The sequence below is a fragment of the Desmodus rotundus genome, chromosome 7 (assembly GCF_022682495.2).
Source record: "Desmodus rotundus isolate HL8 chromosome 7, HLdesRot8A.1, whole genome shotgun sequence".
NCBI classification, from domain to species: Eukaryota; Metazoa; Chordata; class Mammalia; order Chiroptera; family Phyllostomidae; genus Desmodus; species Desmodus rotundus.
In genome coordinates this window covers 1525056-1544008 of record NC_071393.1, presented here as the reverse complement: position 1 = coordinate 1544008, position 18953 = coordinate 1525056, and the positions used below count along the sequence as shown (strand labels likewise).

General features: G+C 58.2%; 1 protein-coding gene across 3 annotated transcripts in view; it reads left to right on the top strand.

Moving 5' to 3' along the window:
- The window catches only part of TMEM132C (transmembrane protein 132C), a 158885-nt gene that overhangs the window by 86332 nt on the left and 53600 nt on the right, over positions 1-18953 (top strand). For all 3 annotated transcript variants that reach the window (XM_053928916.1, XM_053928915.1, XM_053928917.1), the window contains one exon: positions 13719-13865. Coding sequence is in view for 1 of the 3 variants with exons in the window: in XM_053928915.1 (XP_053784890.1) it covers positions 13719-13865 (147 nt within the window). In the remaining 2 variants the exon portion in view is untranslated. The remainder of the gene's footprint in view (positions 1-13718; positions 13866-18953) is intronic.

Genomic DNA, 18953 nt, shown 5'->3' with positions numbered 1-18953 from the left:
GGACAGTGAGGGGCTGCAGGTCTGCGCGCCCCCCCGCCCCCCGCTGTGCTGCTCGGGCGAGGCCAGGCTTGAGGGCTCTCCCTCCCTGTCCGGGGTCCGGGCAGAGCATCCTGGGCTGCCGAGCGGCCAGGAGCAGTGACAGCGTCACAGCAGGCCCCCTGGAGGTCGTAGCGTCCGTGTTAATGGTGAGTGTCACTGTGCGTGCAGTGTGGCATCGTGCCTGGGCACTAGTAAGGTTTTAGCAGACAGAAGCCAAGTGCCGACGACCAAGCACCACTCACGGACACAGGCCTGCGTGTGGTTAATGCAGCTTCCCGCGGGTGTCCCACCGCCTCAGTGGGGGGTTGCTGGAGAGGGAGGAGGCATGCCCGTGTAGTCCGGCAATCCACGGCACGGGCATGCCCGTCCCCAGCACCAGAGCGGCCCCTGGGTGGGGGGGAATCCTGGTCTCTGTCGTGCTGAGCTCCCGGGCTCTTAAGATGAACAGAGAGTTTTGGTGGCCTTGCTGCCCCCCACCCACCCGCCGCCCCCACTAGGCAGATCCTAACAAGGCACTCTCGGCGGGGACGGCAACACGTCGTCCCTGCCTGCCGCCTCCTCGCTTTGATTTCCGCCCACATGTCATTTTATAGCAGCTGGGTGTTGTATTTATAGCACGCGATGCGTCAAGGTTAGGCTCCAAGATGTTGAAGCAAAAAAACAAAACCCCACAGGAAAACGGCCTCTCTCTCGACGCAGAGATTTTTCTTCCTATTTGGGAGATAGACGCAGACACGCTGTAGGTTGGTTTTAGTGAGATGACAGGGTGATTCAGGGACATGTAGTCGGAACGTGGCCGTCCACCTGGCTGGACCTCCTAGACTTAAAATACCACCAGACGGGCGTTTGCAAACACCTGCTGGTTCTACTTCCCTCGGTCTCACATCCAAGCCGCCCGGGTGGGGCTCCTCGTCAGCTTTGTCCGGAGCCCCGGGCGAGGCTGCCTGGCTTGGAGAAGTGACTGCTTACCTGGGCGTTCCTGTCTTCAAATTGCCAAGATGGGCACCGTGCTGAGCCAGGCGAGATGTGGGGAAATCTCATATTTCTCCAGGACGAGAAAAGTAATTACGGGAACACACAGAATTGGACACTGAGGAGGAGAATAAATTGGGTGGAAATTGGTCCAACATGTATTTACACGCTCTGAGCGGGAGAGCCGTCCCCGCCTGCCCACCAGGCACCGCCCCTCTCAAACGCTGACCCGATGCAGCAGCCGGAGTCCTGCTTTCCGGGCACCGTGGGCCGGTAGGACTTGGAAGAGACCTCCGCCTTCCGGAAGAACTCTGTAGCCTTGCCCACGCCCCCCTTGCTTCTCTGTGTTCCTACCACCTTTGAAGACACAATGACAAGTCCCATAGACTGTGGAGGCGGGGAGGGAGGGGAGCTGGACACTCGGGCTCTGTCACACCTCACTGCTCACAGGGCACAGACCTGGCCTTTGCAGAGAATGTGCGGCACTTACCGAGCCGCTGTGAGCAGGAAATCAAGGAGAGGAACAGCACCAGGGCGTCACGGCACTCCCGCGTGGTGGGTTTCTGCTCGAGTCGGGAAATCCGCTACCTGACCCAGTGGGCAGCAGCGTTGCAGGAGTGGGGACCAGGACATCTGGGGGTGCAGTGGCCCAGACCAGCATGGAGCCGGCATGGGTGCCATTGGCTTCCTCCTCTCCCCTCCCCACCCACCCGGTTCCAACGAGCCCCCAAAGCCGCCCTTGTGAACACCTCGGCTCCCCTGCTTGTCCAACCCCCTTCGCTGTGCTGTTCTCACTCAGGCGGAGAAGTGGACCACGCTCCCCCCACTTCTTAGCAGCTTTACCCAAGAGCGACCTGCTTTTGTCCCTGTCTGGGTCGCAATAGCCTTTTTAAAATTCCACATAAGGCAGGACAGCGAAATGCATAGCTCTGAAGTGCCTCTTTTCATCAGTTTTGACAACTGCCAACTGAGGCACAGAACCTTCCTGTCGCCCTAGAAAGTTCTCCTCCGCCCCTCTGACAGGGCGCCGCCCCCCAGGAGTCATCAGACTGGATCGCGTCCCGCCCCACGGGCTACTGTTGCCTGTCCCGGAACTCTGTCACCCCACACAGTGTTACGATGGCCGTGGTGTCGTGTGAGTCAGCACTTCATCCCTGCTCACTGCCAGCCTGGGGGCCCTGGGATGGGCTGAGCTTCAAGCTGCCCTGCCCCGTTCAGCCTGCAGGGGCACACCCCTTCGCGGCCGTCACTGGCCGACTGGACCCAGCTCGGTGAGGGTCAGCTGGCCTCGGGTCCTCGTGCGACCTCTGTGGCTCCCTCGGGCTTGAGAGTCAACGGCCAGGACCTCGTGCACTTCCTAAGGGTCGCAGGTGCTCGAGAGGCTTTCCGCCTGTTTTCCACCTGCTTTTAGTCCGGCTCAGGGCCTGGTGTGCTTAACCCTGACCGCCCTGCCTCACCTGCGAGCTCCTTCTTGTCTTCCAGACGCACCACTTCCTCACATCCCGCCTCCCGGGCCACCATTGCCTGGCTCCTCCTCAGGGACTGCGGGCTGTACTGGGGTCCCTAGCTCTCCCTTCCAGTGCCTCTAGCCGTCTGCCCAGCCCTGGTGCTCTCCTGCTGGCTCCCTGCCCGTACCGTTTTTGGCTGGACTGACCCCTCTGAGGGGTGCTTCAGGTGGATTCTGTCAGACCAGCGGTTCTCAGCCCTCAGTCATTCTTATGCGCAACTCACTAGGATTTGTATGTTCTGGAAGGATCCAAAATTTTTGCTACATGTTAACTTTGATTCAGTGATCCCCCTGCACGGCCGTAATCTGTATAAAAGCAGGAGTCTTTGCACGCATTGCTTAGCATAAGTCACGTATGTCCATTCCTGTGAATTCCATTCTACACATACCGGAGGTTCCTGCCACGCCGCTCGGGCAGGAAAAGCAGTAAAAGGCTCCGGACTGGAAAGGAAGGAGCAGAACTCTCCCCGCACGCAGGTGGTGCGACGGTGTGTTCAGAGGCCCCGAGAAAACAAGTCAGAGCTGTTAGAACCAATAAAACACTTCAGCAGGTTGCAGGCGGGAAGACTGACGCGAAAACGCATTTCTACAGCGAGCAACGAACGTCGAAAATGAAATGAAGGAAACAGTTCCATTTCCAATAGCGAATAAAGGAACAAAATACTTGGAAATAAAGTCACAAAAAGGAGGGCAAGACTTGTGCCCTGAAAACTACCACGAATTGGCGAAAGCGGTGGGGGAACACCCACGCGGATGGAAAGCCCCGTTCTGAGCCCGGGAGGCCCTCTCGTAAAGCTGGCCGGGCTCCCAGATTAATCTACAAACTCAGTCGCTTCCCTGCTGCCACTTCTGCGGATATTTTCGAGCCGATCCTAGAATTCATATGGAAATGCAAGGGACCCAGAATAGCCAAAACAGTTTTGGAGAAGAAGAACCAATTTGGAGGGTCCCCACCTCCTGATTGGAAGAAGTTACTGCAAAGCTCCGTGGGTTTTGTTCACGCAGACTGTGTTCCCGGCACAGAGACAGACATTTCAGCCAATGGATTACTCGAATCGAGTCCAGAAATAAACCCATAGATTGATGGTCAGTGACTGTCTGCCAGGGTGTCCAGAGAGTTCAACAGGGTGTCCAGAGAGTCCAGAGGGGAAAGCAGCAGTCCTTGAGAAAATGGTGCTGGGCAACCGGTTATCTCCGTGCAAAAGAACCCTTTCTCGTCAGGGACCCAGATGGACGCGTTGCGTGCTGATTGTTGACGGGACTCAGGCCGTGGGCTACCCGGGAAACTGGTGCAAGACTGTTCCTGGGCGCGGGGACGCCGGTGTTTCCGGGCAAGGTCAGCGTTTGTGTTGGCGGACCGAGTAACGAAGTCGCGCCCTCACGGGTGGCAGCCTCCCACCTGTCACACACCCACAGGACAAAACAGCAGAGGATCGGCAGGTTCTCTCCGCTTGTCAGGAGCTGGGACGGGTGCTCATGGCCCCAATGCAGCAGAGTTCCCTGCGTCTCTGCCGGCGCGGTCTACACGGGAGGCTTCCAGAGTCTCCCCGACAGGAGGCTGATGGGCCCTTTTACGTGAGGAAAGTCCGCCCACTTTTGTTCCAAAGCAATGGGGAGCTCAGCCTGCAGGCCTGTGCCAGGTCTTGCTGGGAAAGGCCCCGTTCCTGCTCAGCCAGGCCGTAGCCCCAGCCAGAGGACAGAGAGAGAGAGCCAGCCCAGGCCCGGATGACCTGCAGAACCCTGGTTTAATTCAAAGCCTGTTTGCTTTCTCACTTTCCACCATTTTTTCCTTAAATCAGTCTGATACTTACAACCAAAATAATCCCCAGCCAGCGCAGCGAGCCCCCACCAGGTGACCCCTCCCGCCTTATTTTTATCCCGTTTCTGCACATTTCTCCAGGAGCCCTCTCCGCACCTGAGATGCGGGACCACGCTGGAGAGGAGGGCGATAATGAGATCTGGGGATCGAGAGAGAGAGGAGACTGAGCCCCTTGCCTCTGCGTGTGACTGTCAGGCTGCTTCTCCTTCTGAGACCAAACCGTCCCCGCGGCAGTGTCCCTGGGGTGGCTCTCAAGGGAGCTCTGGCTATGCTGGGGAGCAATCTTGGAAAACCCTCCTCCTCTCGCAGATGTTCCTGGGAGCGGAGCAGCTGCGTGCTTCTTTCCGGGGCAGCCTTGCAGGGACGCTCACCCAGCCCGTCACGCTAAGTAATTGGATCCTTGAAACATTTATTGGAGCCTTGGAAAGGTGCGAACACACCCTCCCACTGACAGCCCCATTCTGAAGGAGAAAAGGACTCCCCATACTCTCTCCATTTCTGTGGCTGGTCGTACATCTTGATGATGGAAATTGGCTGTGGGCTGGGGCATCGGGGAGCAAGGGGGAGCGGAACAGGTAGGAGGGGCACGCCATAAAGGAACTCAGCCCAGGGAGGGCTTGGGGGTCCCAGCCAGCCTGCTCTGCAGAGGCTGCGGAGTGGGGTGGCCTCGGGGGCCCAGGCAGAGGCTCCGGACACCCAGACACAGGGTCTGTGACAACTGTGCCGTCCCTCCCTGTCTGTCCCTGAGACAAGCAGTCCTGAGCTCCCCACCCCCAGGGCATGAGGGGAGTTGCCGGCAGACGAAGCAGCGCAGGCGAGGTGCTGCTGGGCCCTCAGGTGCATGGAGCTCGCCGTGGTTACTGTTCAGCACCTCGTGCCCAGAGCTCAGACAGCGAGTTGGCTCCTGACGTACAAACTGAACCAGCTGCAGCCACGGCTGCTGGGCTGGCCGGCTGTCACGTGGCATCTTCTCCCCAGATGCCCGTTGCTCAAGCCCTACGCTGGAAGGGCCGTGCTCACTCCCCCCTGCGTCCGTGCATCTGGCAGGTAGCATGTTTGTCCCGAAGGTGCCTGCTGCATTTTCCGCACCAAGGAGTTGATTGGCAGCTACCACGAGCCTCGCTGGCTGCTGTCTGACTCCCATCAGGTGGAGCCGAACCCAGGAAACCAGGGTCCCACCGAGTTGCCAGAAGGTGACTGAGCCAAATGTGCTTATGTCCTTGGAGGGGCACCCCAAGCAGGATGAGATGACCCCGCAGGCTCTGGCCCGTCGAGAGGGAGGCACTCAGATGGGCCTGTGTTCCGTTCCGGATCCTGATGGGACACCCCTCCCCCAGCAAGCCCGGCCCTGGCGCTGGGGCCCCGGGGTTGTGCAGTGAATCGGTGGCTGAGCTGAGACGGCGTGTCTGGATCCAGCCACACCGCACACTCAGGTAGCACCTGCTGCCACATCCCCTGGGTGGCAGGTGCTAATTGCCAGCCCACACCCGCGGCTGGTCGCACGCGTTCAGCAGACGATTGTAAAGCACCTTCCATGGGCCAGGCCCGTGTGAAGCGCTGGGCCGCTGGCATCTGTGGGGGAGGGAGAAGTCAGCCGATGACAAACCAGGGGACTGGCCGCTGACCAGCATCACTGCTGGCCCCTCTGCAAGGCCGGGGACCTCCCCAGACCAGCATGAGGTTCACTGGCGCCTTCAGGGCACTCAAACTCACAGAAGGCTGTTGCACCCGAGGTGGCGTTTACTGCCAGGAAGGGGACGGGCCCAACAAAGCCGGGGGACCAGTGCCCTTGCTCCCAGCTCCTCACGGGCCTGCTCCTCCCAGGGCTGCCGGGGAGACCCGGGCCTGCCTCCGTCAGCCACCAGAACGAGCCTGCCCGCCCCATGTCCCTGGTCACTTTTCATGCCATTAGTTTTTAAAAGAAAACACCCAGTTCAAAAACCACACCCATGGGAAAGGGACAGAGTCCTGGCCCCCAGTTCTCCCCGCTGCACGGCCCCCACCCCCAGCCGTCCCCCCGCGGAGCCCTTGCATTCATTTCCCGCGTCTCCTCCCAATTGCTCTTTATAAAAACACAAGCACATAGGTTAATACTTCCTTATCTCCCTCCCCCTTTCTTTCACGAAAGTAGACGCTCTGCATGCAGAGCCCAGGGCCTCCCGTTCTGCACAGACGCGCCTTCTCGAGCTTTCCCGCGATGGGAGGCCCGCCTTGCTCCGTCTTCTCTGGGTGCAGGACCCGGGAGTCACCCAGCCAGGCAGTGGGGACTCGGGAGTTTGCCCAACACGTGTTATTACAGAGGACGCCTCACAAAGTATTTTTGGAGACATGCCTCAGCAGCTAGCTCCCTGCACGTGCCACCGCACGGAGGCAGCCAGGGTGCGAGTTCTGTCGGTGAGGTTGCTGGTTCCCAGGGAAAGCCAGTGGAGATCGGGATGGATTTGCCTGATGTCCCTCCACTGGTCGTGCTGTTCTGTACACCGCCCCCCTCCACCGGAGAGGGTCTGCGGCCTTCAGGTTCCTCGTATCTCGCACGAAGGCCCGGGATGTGTGATTTCCGGGGCTCACGATCCGCGTTTCCTTCCCAAACACACGTACCAAACGCTGGCCCAGCGTAGCAGCGGCGTGGAGGCTATGTTTGGTGTGGAGAACACACCCCGCACTTAGGGCTGTGAGGAGCAGGGAGTGAGGGGCCAGAGGCAGGTAGAGGTGAGCAGTGTTAGGCTGGTGTCTGGGGACAGGGGGCTCTCCAAGGAGGTGACATCTGTGCAGAGACCTGCCTGCCTGGAGTGACACAGGGCCATGTGCTAACAGGGAAGACTGTCCCGGCCGAGGGGACGGCTAGTGGGAAGGTCGCGAAGTGGGCAGGTCCTTGGTGGGAGGGGTGACTACTGAACAACCCTCCTCGCCCCCAAATCCCACATGGGGGGACGGGTCAGGAGATAGGCTATCCCAGAATGCAAATCACAGTAGTTCATAGATTCAGAGCGAACCCACTCTATGTCCGAAAACAGACCCCTTGCCTGAATTCCTTTCCCTCTGCACTGTCGTGGAGAAGGACCAGCTGCATGGTGGGCCTCCCGCAGAACCCCTTCCGGACCTCCTGGATGACATGCTCAGCCGTGGGACCCCAGACTCCTGGTCAGCAGCCCCGGGAGGACGCGGTGGGGCCAGACCAGCCCGGAGGGGAGGCGTCCCGGTGTGTCAGGTGCAACCACAACACGGCCAGTTACAGTGGGACCACACTCCTTGGAGAAGGAGGGGGATGCCGATTGGAAGAGATGACAGGCAGGAAAACGGGAAGTAGCCTGAGAGCTTTCTTTTCACCAGGAACTGTCCCAGGGCCAGGAGGGCCTTTGCTTCCGTGGAACGGACTCCTGCCCGCACTGGGCAAAGCCTATGCATTCCCAACGGCCAGCACTGGATGGCGGGGACACAGGTCGGCTCAGACTTCCTCCTTCCAGGCCACTGACTGGCGATGGAGATAGAGTCACCTCCGAGGACAAACAGTGCACAGGCCCACCTGCCTGCAACACGAGACACCGTGGGGGAGGCGGCCCTGCCTTTGGGTGGCTGAAGTGAGCTGCGACTTTGCCCATGTTGTTGGGCTCTGATGCCTCCCAGGCCGAGTGGCGACCAAGGCAGCAAAGGAGCCAAGTCCCTTTCCTGCCAGGACAGCAGGAGTGATTTCATTAATGCAAGTGAGGGCGGGCCACCCCGAGTCTAGGGACCCCTGCCATCCGGGCACCAGAAATGTTTATGGAAAGATTTATAATTGAATACCTCAAAAAAAACACAACAAATCCAAGCTGTAATTGTGGGGAAACCTGTTTCTCTTTATGTTCCACCAGCTGCCTCTCGTACGGCGGCTCCTGTGTCTGAGCGCCCTCCATATGCTCCTCCTGAATTCTCCTCCGGTGGCCAACGCTCGCTCTGCCGTCCTCTCTGTTCTCACCGGGGAAACCGCCTTGCAGAGAGTGCGAGCCGCCCGTCCGCAGCCGGGCATGGGGTCCCACACTCATTTCATCCTCTTGCCTGTGTCGGTCGTCTCACCTCCGGACAGGAGCAGGCTGTCCAGTTCACTTAGATCTCAGGATTCCCAAGGTCTGGTTGGATCCCCGATGCCACGTCTTCTCCCCAAAGGACAAGTCGATGTATTGGGATTTGATACGACAAAGAGCATCGTGAGCGGCGAGAAGGGACACCTATGAAATCCAAGACTCGGGACTCTCGGTGTGCCTTGTCGTGAACCCTGTGTGCGCGCCGGTGCCTCGTCACAGGTGACCGGCTTGGATGGAGCCGGGCCAGGCTCCGGGGGGAGACACAGATCACAGCAGTGAAGACACCTGGTTTACCTTCCAGACAGGGAGCCCCAACTAGGCACAGAGGAAGGAAGTAAGACAAGTCCACAGCGTGGGCTGGCAGCTGGCTGGTCGGAGTCCCGGCAGAATAACACGCACTCAAGTGGGAGGGCTCGGCCAGCCGTCAGTGGTGCTGAGTGGGGGCACAGGCACTGCCCAGCTGGGGTAGCCTTACCGTGAATACAGCTCGACCTTGAGCAGGTTGGACAGCTCTTCGTCCAAACAGTAAACGTCCATGGCGGACTTCATCGATCAGCTAACCCGTAGCCATGGTCTCTGGCCATAGTCTCCCTCGCATGAGAGAGGTGACCGTGTGACCCACCTCTGGTCATTTCAGTGTATAGGTGCCATCTGAGGAATGCCTTAGAGAGAGGCATCGCTTCCTGGCATTACCAGTGCCTCACCACTTATACCTGCATTTGCACTTGGCAGAGTGAGGATATGCTATGAGGAGCTTTGGCAGCCTTTTTGTGACCGTATTTAAGTCACAGTGTTTAAGCTCAGTACTGAAACACTGAACAGCAGAATTAACGGTGGGACTACCTCCCCACCTTTGATTCAGTTGCCTTCTATTTGCAGTTGAAAGTATCTTGAATTGGTGTATTTAAAAAAAACACAGCCTATTATAACACTAAGATGTCCACAAAAAGACTGGATTAAATGTTTATGGTGACTTTATTCACAATAGTCCTGGACCAGAAAGAGCTAACGTGTCCACCCCCAGCTTGGATAAACCACCGGTGGTACATCCACAGGGGGGCACCCAACTCGGCAGCAGAAGGGGTGGACGAGAGGTGCGTGCCACCCCAGAGAAGAGTCCCAGGTGCTTTCTGCCCCCATGACATATGAAAGGCGTCATACGGACAGGCTGCACCCTGTGTGATGCCACGTAGTGACACTTCTCCAGCAGCCAACTAATCCACGTTTTAAAGAAATCAGGACCCTCAGTGTCTCTGAGGGTGTGAGGTGGACGGTAACTGGGCGGGGGCATGAGTGGCCTTCTGGGGGGATGGTCCTGTTCTGCACCCCAAGAGCAGTTACAGGTGGGCAGTTACAGTACTGTGACTATTTGTGCACTTGGCAAGTGAGTCATTCACATGCTCGAGTATTTCGGGGTGGATCGCACTGTAACACTTAGAAAGGCACCCCAAAATACAGCTGGTCGGTGGATGGTGGGGGGGTGGGGGGGTGGAAGGGTTTCTGGTGACGTTTAATGAAATGCTGTCCGTGGAATCTGAGTCGTGATCGCTCACCGTCCGACACTTGTCACGCCTCTGTGTGTTGGAACTTTTCACGATAAAATGGGGGAGGGGGGTGTGTTAATGTAGGCATGGCAGAGTTGCTGTTGCTAACACCTCACAGTTTACCCGGCAGCCCTGTCTTCCTGCGGCGAGGGCGGTTTTATGGAAATGGGATTTGGATCTCGGAGTCTGGATGAGCCGGAGCGGAGCTGGCCTTCCTGGGACTGAATTGTTTACACACCGCTTTGGGTAATGCCGGGAGGACGCCTCCGACAGACCCAGAAGGGGCGCGTCTGCTACCCAGTGAGTTTAGCCTCAAAGCCCAGAATAAACCCGTAAGCCAGGGGCCACAGGATTCGGCTGCCTGGGAAGTTTCACCAAGCGGCGTTGAAATTCAGGCCCCAGACATCGTGCACCTTGGGGACGCGGTGGGGAAGCTGCAGCCTCCCCTCTTTTATTAGAATCAACAGCTTCCGTGGCGCAAGCAAATGCCTGGGGAAGGCTCTGGGGCTTAGCCCTGCCCTTTCCGGGCCCTGGGTGGAGAGAGATTGTGTTTTCAGAGCCCCTGGTTTATTTGTGCAGGAAATGAAATGACGAGGTGACAGTTGATGATGCTGAAACGCAAAGCCCCTGAGAGTATATATCACAGGAGCTTTTATTTTGTTCCGGAGTCATTTTGCAATTAACCCACAAGCCGTGCCAACAACAGGTGAGGAGGGAAGGAAGGGAAAAACCCCCTAGTGTCTGGGTGTGCTGGCTGCAGGGCGTCCGGGTGCCTTCCCCCTCCTCCCGTTGCTGCGGCCCGTGGTCCTCGGACTGCAGGAAACAGAGGCGCCATCCCTCGGAAGCCCGCGAGTCCCTGGTGGACAGAACAGGACCTAACGCTAACCAGTGAGGCTTTGCTGAGACACAGCTCCTCTTTCCAGTGGAATTAAGAACCTCCTTATGTTCTCATTACGCACAACGGCACAGCAATGCCTTTTATAAAACACTTTGAAATGTTCCATACAGAAGTAGTATTTCGTCTGACCTCCAGCCTCCGTCCAGATCCGCACCCTCAGTTCCTCCCTCCTTTGTCCGCGCCCCCTGGGCCGGAGCGTGTCCTGTTGGGGCCCCTTCCTAGCATTGCTGGGCTGCATCCTTTCATCTCCCGCTGGTCCTCAGTGTCCGAGAGGGGCCGTAAGCAGGCCAGTCCCCAGACGGTCTTCATCATCCGTCTGCAACGGTCTCTGCTGCTTTCCTCGCCCGAGCATTCTGTTCCCGCCCTGGTTCGCTGACGCTGAGGGCGTAAGAGCCAGCCGAGCCGTTCTTGTCTGTGCAGACCAGTGGCTCTCGACCTTTTCGGAGGTGAAACCTCTTCACACTGCTAAAAATGCCCGTCAGTAATGTATCACATGGGGTATTGTCACCACGCTGAACATCCTCTGTGCTCCACCCATTCCCCCCCACCCCAACCCCCGGTGACCCCTGATCTTTGACCTTTCACTGTCTCCAGGATTTTGCCTTTTCCGAGATGTCTTAGAGTGGCCGCCATACAGGACGTAGCTTTCTAGGTTGGATTCTTCCACTCGCTCATATACACGTGAGGTTCCTGTGTGGTTTTTTGTTTGTTTCTTTGTTTTTTGCATTGAGTAATGTTACAATGTTACATTGGCGGATAGACTCTTGATTCATCGTCACCTGCTGAGGGACGTCTCAGCCGCTTCCAGGTTCTGGCACTCACGCATAAGCGCCCACATGCCGGTTTTTGTGGGAACGTAAGTCTTCGACTCCTGTGGGTGGACACCAAGGGTACGATCGCTGGTTTGCCTGTGTGGTGAGAGTGGGGTCGGTTCTGTGAGAAACCACCCAAGGGGCAGCCCTGTCTCCCGCCAGCAGGGAGTGCGGCTCCCTCTGCCCCACGTCCTGCCGCATCTGGGTTTGGCCATTCTCAGAGGTGCGTCCTGTGCCTGCTTGTTGTTTGGTTTGCGTCTGTCTGAGGACACACTGCGGACACATAGCCCGGCTGTGCACGCGCCCTCGACGAGCGTGGGAAACCAGGGCCGCAGAAAATCCTGGGTTTGTTTCCCATTGGTGGGCACTCAGGTGCGGCCCTGCGAGTCATGCCTTTGGAACCCCCGTCCTCGAGCTCCCCGGTCCTCGCCCTGAACCGTGCCTGGACCACAGCCTTAACCACCCTCCGCGTGGTTCGTGCTCCCTTGTGACGAGTGCTCTGCCAGCGTCTGTGTGAGGCTCATGGGGTGAGGCCGTCCGATGCCTCACTGTGTGCGCATGTGGAATCGCCACAGGGCAGCAGGTGTGTGTAGAGTGGGGGGGGCATCACATCACCGTTATTCTGGTCATTCGACGGTGGCGTCCTCCACGGGCCAGACACATGCAGCGGGGCCTGGAGCTCAGCCTTGGAGTGGGGGCTCCAGTGAGAGTGGGGGCCAGGTGATGCATGGCGTGGGCTTCCCTGCATCGCCTCCCCCCACAGGTGGCACCTGTGCCCCCTCTCCTGGCCACGACATCCAGCAACGTCTCCAGACTTTGACGAACATCCCCTGGAGGGCCAGCCAGCCCTGGCTGAGACCCACCGCCTCGGAGCCCAGCTCAGAGTGGTGTTTGGGGCACAAAGGTGCAGCAGGGCTGGGTGGGACCCAGGACCTGCCCGCAAAACGTTGCCTGCAGACCTGTCCGTGCAGGGCTGGCGGGCTGGCGGGCTGGTGATTCTGGCTGGATGGGCAGATTTCTGCCTTGAGAAGGGCTGCGTGATCCGCTGAGACCGGGCAGGGCTTTTGTTTCAAAGCTCAAGTCAACGTTACGTGTTGATTCTTCCCAGAATCACACATCTTCTCAGAGCCTCTCGACACTGGTGCCCAAGCAGCCTTCCCAACAGACAGGTGCGCCCTGCCCCGCCCCGCCCTCAGCAGCACTGGTTTGTTACCACCGCTCTGCCACCCCGCGAGGGTTCCTCCTCCGGGCTCTGCAGCAGATTCGTACAAATGAAGCAACTTGAAAGAGCGCCCCTGTGTTAAGACTCAGCTGTTGTCTCAGTGGGGTCTCCCGGCAGAATGGAGGGATTGCCCAGCGGTACCTGCTCCACCCCAAACCCGGCGCCCGTAGGTTGTGTCTGACCCCTGTGTGTTAGCGCCGCCTGTCCTTGCGGAACTTCTGGCCCTGTGCCCCACATCCCTGCCACAGCTCCTTCCTCAGTGTGGTTGGGGCGTTCACAGATGTCACCCCGGAAGACACCCAGTTAACAAAATCGGCCTTTGACACTTTCGTCTCTCACGCATCTCGGCGGCTCGCTGTGCCGTCCCACGCAGAGCTGAAGAACACATGTGTGCCGCCCCCGCTCTGTTTGCGCCGGTCTGGGGGGGCTCCCTGAGCACACCTGGTGTGAGAGGTGGACGGGGGTCTCTCACTGCCTCCCATGGCCTGGGTCGCCTCAGAGTGACCGCCTGCTCATCCCGTTCGCTCGGCCGTGTCTGGCCTTCAGACGGCTCACCGGGACTCATCCCCGGGACTCATCCCCGGCACTCGGGCTGCGAGCAGGACGGGGGTGCGTGTGTGTTTCCGTGAGGGTAGTGTTTTAAGCTGTCACCTTCCTGAGCTGTGGCTTCGCACATCAATGAAATAAAAACAGCTCTGCGTGTGCGTCGATGAAAACCATCTGGAACAGCCCGACAGAGGCCGGACCAGAGTGGGAGCGAGCAGATCGGGGTTTGTGGGGCTGACAGCTGCGCAGGCCCCGTGCAAAGGCTAACCTGGCCTCTCTCTCGCCTGTCTCCCTGCAGGGCCAAGGTGAAGAAGGGCGTGAACATCCTGAGTGCCCGGACCAGTGAGCCTCAGCAGTGGGACGTCCGGCAGGAGGTGGGAGACGGCGGGAAGCACGCCACCGCCACCGTGGTGTGCCAGCGCTTGGGGCCCAGCACACGAGACAGGTAAGCGCCACCTCCCTCTGTGGCCGCCACGCAGGGTCCTCGTGACCCAGTGTCCACCTAAGAGGCTTAACTGACCCTCACATTCACTGCTACTTTGCAGGGCTACTAACCCTCGGCCCTCACGCCAGGGCAGCCCCATGTGCCCTGGCTGCCGTGGCTCAGCTGGTTGGAGCATCGTTCCATAAACCAAAAGGTTGCAGGTTCAATTCCCAGCCAGGGCGCACATGCCTAGGTTGTGGGTTTAGTCCCTGTTCCAGGTGCATACGAGAGGCAACCGACCAATGTTTCTCTCCCCCTTCCTCTCTCTCTAAAAGCAGCGGGAAACTGCCCTTGGGTGAGGATCACAAAGAGGGGGCGGTGCCGTCTGGCAGGTCAGCCGGAGGGCAGGCCGCAGGTTCGGAAGGTCCATGGTCCAGGCTTCGGAGCAGAGCTGAGTTAGCAAGATTCTACTCTGCTTCGCCAAGGCTCACGCGCTTCTTCACCAACACCTGTGTCCCCAGGGGCTGTGTCACCTCCCAGTGCCCTCCCTACCGGACGAGAGGCGAGCAGCTTGCTTACCAAGCGAGCATTCTTGGTGCGCAGGGTTCAACTCGCCGTCACTGGGGACGGATTTAAGGGCAGGAGGTGACAAACGGTGGCAGTAATGCGTAAGGATGTGCTGTGGGGGCCTCTGCACAGACAGCTAGGTGGTTATTTAAAGTGGTCACTTCCTGTGCGTAAAAGCAACATGTGCTCCCTGCAGAACGTCAGGAAAATGGGGTTATATAGGGGCACGGGCGTCAAATCCTACGTAAGGGTCCCCGCCCCCCAGGGGTCCGCTGCTGCTGGCAGGCTGCTTCAGTTTCTTCCCACGCTTCATACACATGTAACATCCATATGTAGCGACTGTGTCGTGGAGTTTGATTATTTTACAAACTTGGTATCATGACCTATTTGCAGACTTTAGAGCTCTTGTCCCTATATTCGGCTTCTGTTGAAAACACGTCTCCTGACATCACCGCCGCTGAAACACCTCTGACGGCCACGCGACAGGCCGTCGTGTGGACTTACCATGGCGTAAACCAACGCGTCTGCGTTGTGGGACACTCATGTGGCTTTTGAGTTTTACCCACGTGGACAGGAAACTCCGCTCTATGTAAACCTTTGTCCACTTCTCGTTTTGCCCCAGGCTCCTTCTTAGAATCAGAAAGTTCCGTCATTCTGAGGCTCTCAATACCCTCCATCAGGGTGTTTTCCTGAAGGGATTAGCCGCAGGGGACCGACCGACCCTTCCTGGGACGTGTTTCCTGTGTGAAGCTGCTCAGCTACTGAGAAAAATTCTGCCCCTTCTCACTTTGCTGGAAACTGCCCCCCACCCCCGCCCGTCCCTTCTTTTCACATGCAGACAACAAAACACCTGGTGTCCCCAAAAGCTCCCTGGCTCCAAACCCAGCCTTCACCTGCGTCACCCCCCGAGCACCGTTAGGACGCCCGCGGGTGAGGACTGGATGTCCAAAGGCATGCCCGGTCCCTTTCTGTAAGCAACAGATGGTGCCAAATTAAATCTCCTGTGTCAAAGGCACATGAATCTAATTAGCCCAGCCCATTCGTGTAGATTTTGCAAATGAAAGGGGAGGTGTAAAACAGGCAGTGAACTTATGTAAATAGTTCCTCATGTCACAGCCAGAAGGCGTCTCCAAGGGAGGGGGGATGACTTGCTGATAAGCCCTAAACAGTCCCGGAGGCCACCCCGTTTGCTCTGGGCTTTCCAGAAACTGCTGTGGGTGCAGCTGTGCTTTTGGAGAGTGTTAACACGCCGTCAGTCACGCTGGGTGTTTCGGTAGAGGGAGCCTCGGTCCAATGCTTGTGTTCCCTCCGTTTCAACCCTGGAATTGTTGGCCACCGTGGACTAACTAGGGTTGTGGCCAGCTGGGGGCAGCCTGGCCGCCCTCCGCACATTCGCTGGTTTCTTCGAGTGAGGTCTCCGCGGCCGTGTTTGCCTCTGCGGTGTCGGGGTGTGCTGACGGGGTCCAGAGCCAGGTTCCTGGGGCGTGTCTGTCCTGGCTCCTGGTCAGTGAGGTCGGCCGTAGGAGCAGGACTCACACCAAAGAAACTGGCAGGCGCCCCAAGTCAGTGCTTTTTGGTGTGGTCGGGACAGTGTCGGGCCACAGCCGGGAATGCGCCCCCAATCGCGCCTCACCCCCTCCCGCCGGAACTGCTACTCACTGCGGAGTTTCCTCGGAACCAGCTTTCCATTGTCCTGGTTTTTAAAAATGCGCCTTCATTGTTAGTAATAACATCTTTGAAATCATGCGTTCGAGGTACTTTTATTATGTTCTAATGTACATTACAGGAAGGGCAAAACTCTACGAGCCATATTGGAGCAGGGACATAGTTCAATGGGCATTCTTGTCGCAACAAGAAGTAGGCATTCCTGTACACTGTGGGCATTCTGCAAAGTCAGTGGGGACATTGGGGCTGCCACCTGTGAGGCTACAGGGAAGGCGAACCTGCCACCCGCGCCAGGCCCAGCCCAGCCCCACTCCCCGCTCTCTTCACCAAACACCTTCACCCACGCTGGGTCACATACGCCTTCTTCAATTTTCCTTTTTCCTTTGGGGCTTCTTTATTGAACTGTTGCAGTCATGGCCCCTTCTGGGAGGAAGGTGCAGTGTCTGAGGAACAGGAATTTAAATGACTCTGTATGTCTCATAGCGCCCGGCGCCCCGCAAAATGCTGTGTGCATGTTATTTCCGCACAACTCCGCGGGCTTCTAGGGACAGAGTGGTCTTGCAATTGGGGGGCAAAGGAAAGAGATGAAGACCTTCAGAGGGAGGAAGCATCCAACTGAATATGTGTGCCAATGATTAAAAGCGGTTTTGAGAAATAACCTCCGTCTCCACCAGGAAACGGAGACGCTCCCTCGCATTGAAGGTGAGCGTCAGCGAGTACAGTGTGAGCGCACGGCCCCTGCTGGGCCAGCTGCGCTGCCCGCGGAAGCAAGGGTCTGAGGGTGTGACCCATAGATACACTGGCTCCAAACTGAGACTTCCTGGCTCCTGCTTCTTTCCTTCTCTTTTTATTCAGCTTATTGTCTTTAAACAGGGCTGGGACGGGGCTGGGACAGAGCCCCTCTGTGAGTCGGCAAGGCCGACGCACCTGCCCGAGCTCCGTGGTTCAGCCGCCCACCGACCACCCATGAAGGGGGAACCTTCACGTATTCAGAGGGTCCCTGATGTCAGGCAACCTGGCGCTCGATTCTGCACGCCTCCCTTCTTGTCCCCCTGTGGACCCTCTCAGTCACACTCTTGCTGGAGTCTTAGGAGCTGGGTGGCTCTGGGCTGGCTCCCTGTCTCAGGGCACCGTGAACTTGGAAGTGCAGAAGAGGGACGGCCGTGGCCTGTGGGTCCCTGGGCTCGATTTTTCTTGCTTTGACACTGGATCAATCGACCCCAGGGGTCTAAGGTATGTTATCATTTGTCACTTCACTAAGGCACGGTTTCCCTTTCTGCTGCTGTGTCTCTCTGTTCTTTACGTACTTACTTTTGTGTGGGGGAGAGAGCAGGTAATCCGTTACCCAGTTCTGAACTCAAAATATACACGGAATGGTGTGCCCTCCGCTCCCCCAGCTCCCGTCCCCAGAGGCCACCAGGCTTGCACTTGCGCGTGGACTTTCTGACACTCGGGAATCCAAAGGGGTTTGCCGCCTGCAATGCGTCAGAAGCCCAGGTTCCTTCTCTCCGGTGGCTCTGGGTGCCCGAGGGCTGACCACGTTGCCACAGTCCGAGACGGGCACCACCCCCCAGGAGCCCCCCGACGGACAGGTGGGCGGGGGCGAGGGCTTTGGGCTCCAGGCAACGGAGATGTGTTTTTGTCTTCCTCCGAAGAACAGTGAGGAGCCTCGAAAATGTTTCAGGCAGGAGGGCGGTGCAGCCGCACCTGTGTAAACAGTGCTCCTGGTGAATGCGTGGAACCCAGGGCGGGGGGGCGGGGGGCCGTGCCCACCACAGACTCACAGCAGATCAGACTGATGCAGCCCTGAGTGAGGGTGGCAGGCGCCCCCTTCCTGCCGCCAGTTCCTTCCCTCGCCAGTCTCCGAGAGACGGGAGACCCCGCCCCGCTCCCCGTCCACGGCCTCCACGCCACTGGGCAGCAGGTGTTTACAGGACAGCCGCACCCCCTCGCTTGGCAAAACCCTCCAGGGGTTTGTTCAGGAGAAATCACAGCAACACGTATTAGGAGATTTTTAAAAAGAGCAGGGCGAAGAGGCAGCCTCTGAGCGCAGAGAGATTATTCTAATACCTTTAAATTAGTCCTCGAACTCCCCGACTGCTCCCTCCACGGAGCGGTGACAGGTTGTTCTGCGGGCCTGTCCCCGGTAACCTAATAAGGCTTTTCTTCCCGTTTTGCACATCACATTAATTCTTCATAAGTGGGCCTTATTATTCCTCACTTGTCCCATCTCGGTGCGGTATTTTCTCGGCAGCGGTGTGTAAACCAGGCTGGTTAAGTGGCAGAGACGTCTCATCCATCATGCCTGTAATTTTCCACCCCAGGAGGAAATGCAGACGCTTCCGTTAAGGGCGCAGGCAAGTCCCCTGACTACGGGGCTGGCTCTCGGCTGAGGGTCCACCTCTCTGCGGGGGACAGACCAAAGCGAGTCACTCTCTGGGACCCGCAGTGGTCACCAGGGAGGTGTGCGTGGGTCTGGGTGAATGGGTCAGCTGCTATGACAGCCCCCCGCCCCCTAGTCACCGATTCAGCGAGAGAGAAGTTGGTTTCTATTTTGCTTCATGTGTGAGTTTGTGAGGCAGGTCTGCTCGGCAGAGGCAGGGGGCCCAGACTCTTCCCAGTCCGTCACGGCAACACCCGAAGATGCTGCTGTGGTGGACGGAGGCCAAGATGGCTCATCACCAGGGTAACTTCCAACCCATAACCAGGGGCCAGGGGGAAGTGGAGAGCCGGCCTCTGCTTGTGAAGGCAGGACCCAGAAGCTGCAAGGTCCCTTCCGCTCCCATCCTGTGGGCGGAACGTAGGCCCAAGGCTACGCTTAGCTGCAAGGGAAGCAGGGAAGGGTCATTGTTCGTCCTTCGTCGGGCCCCACTCCAA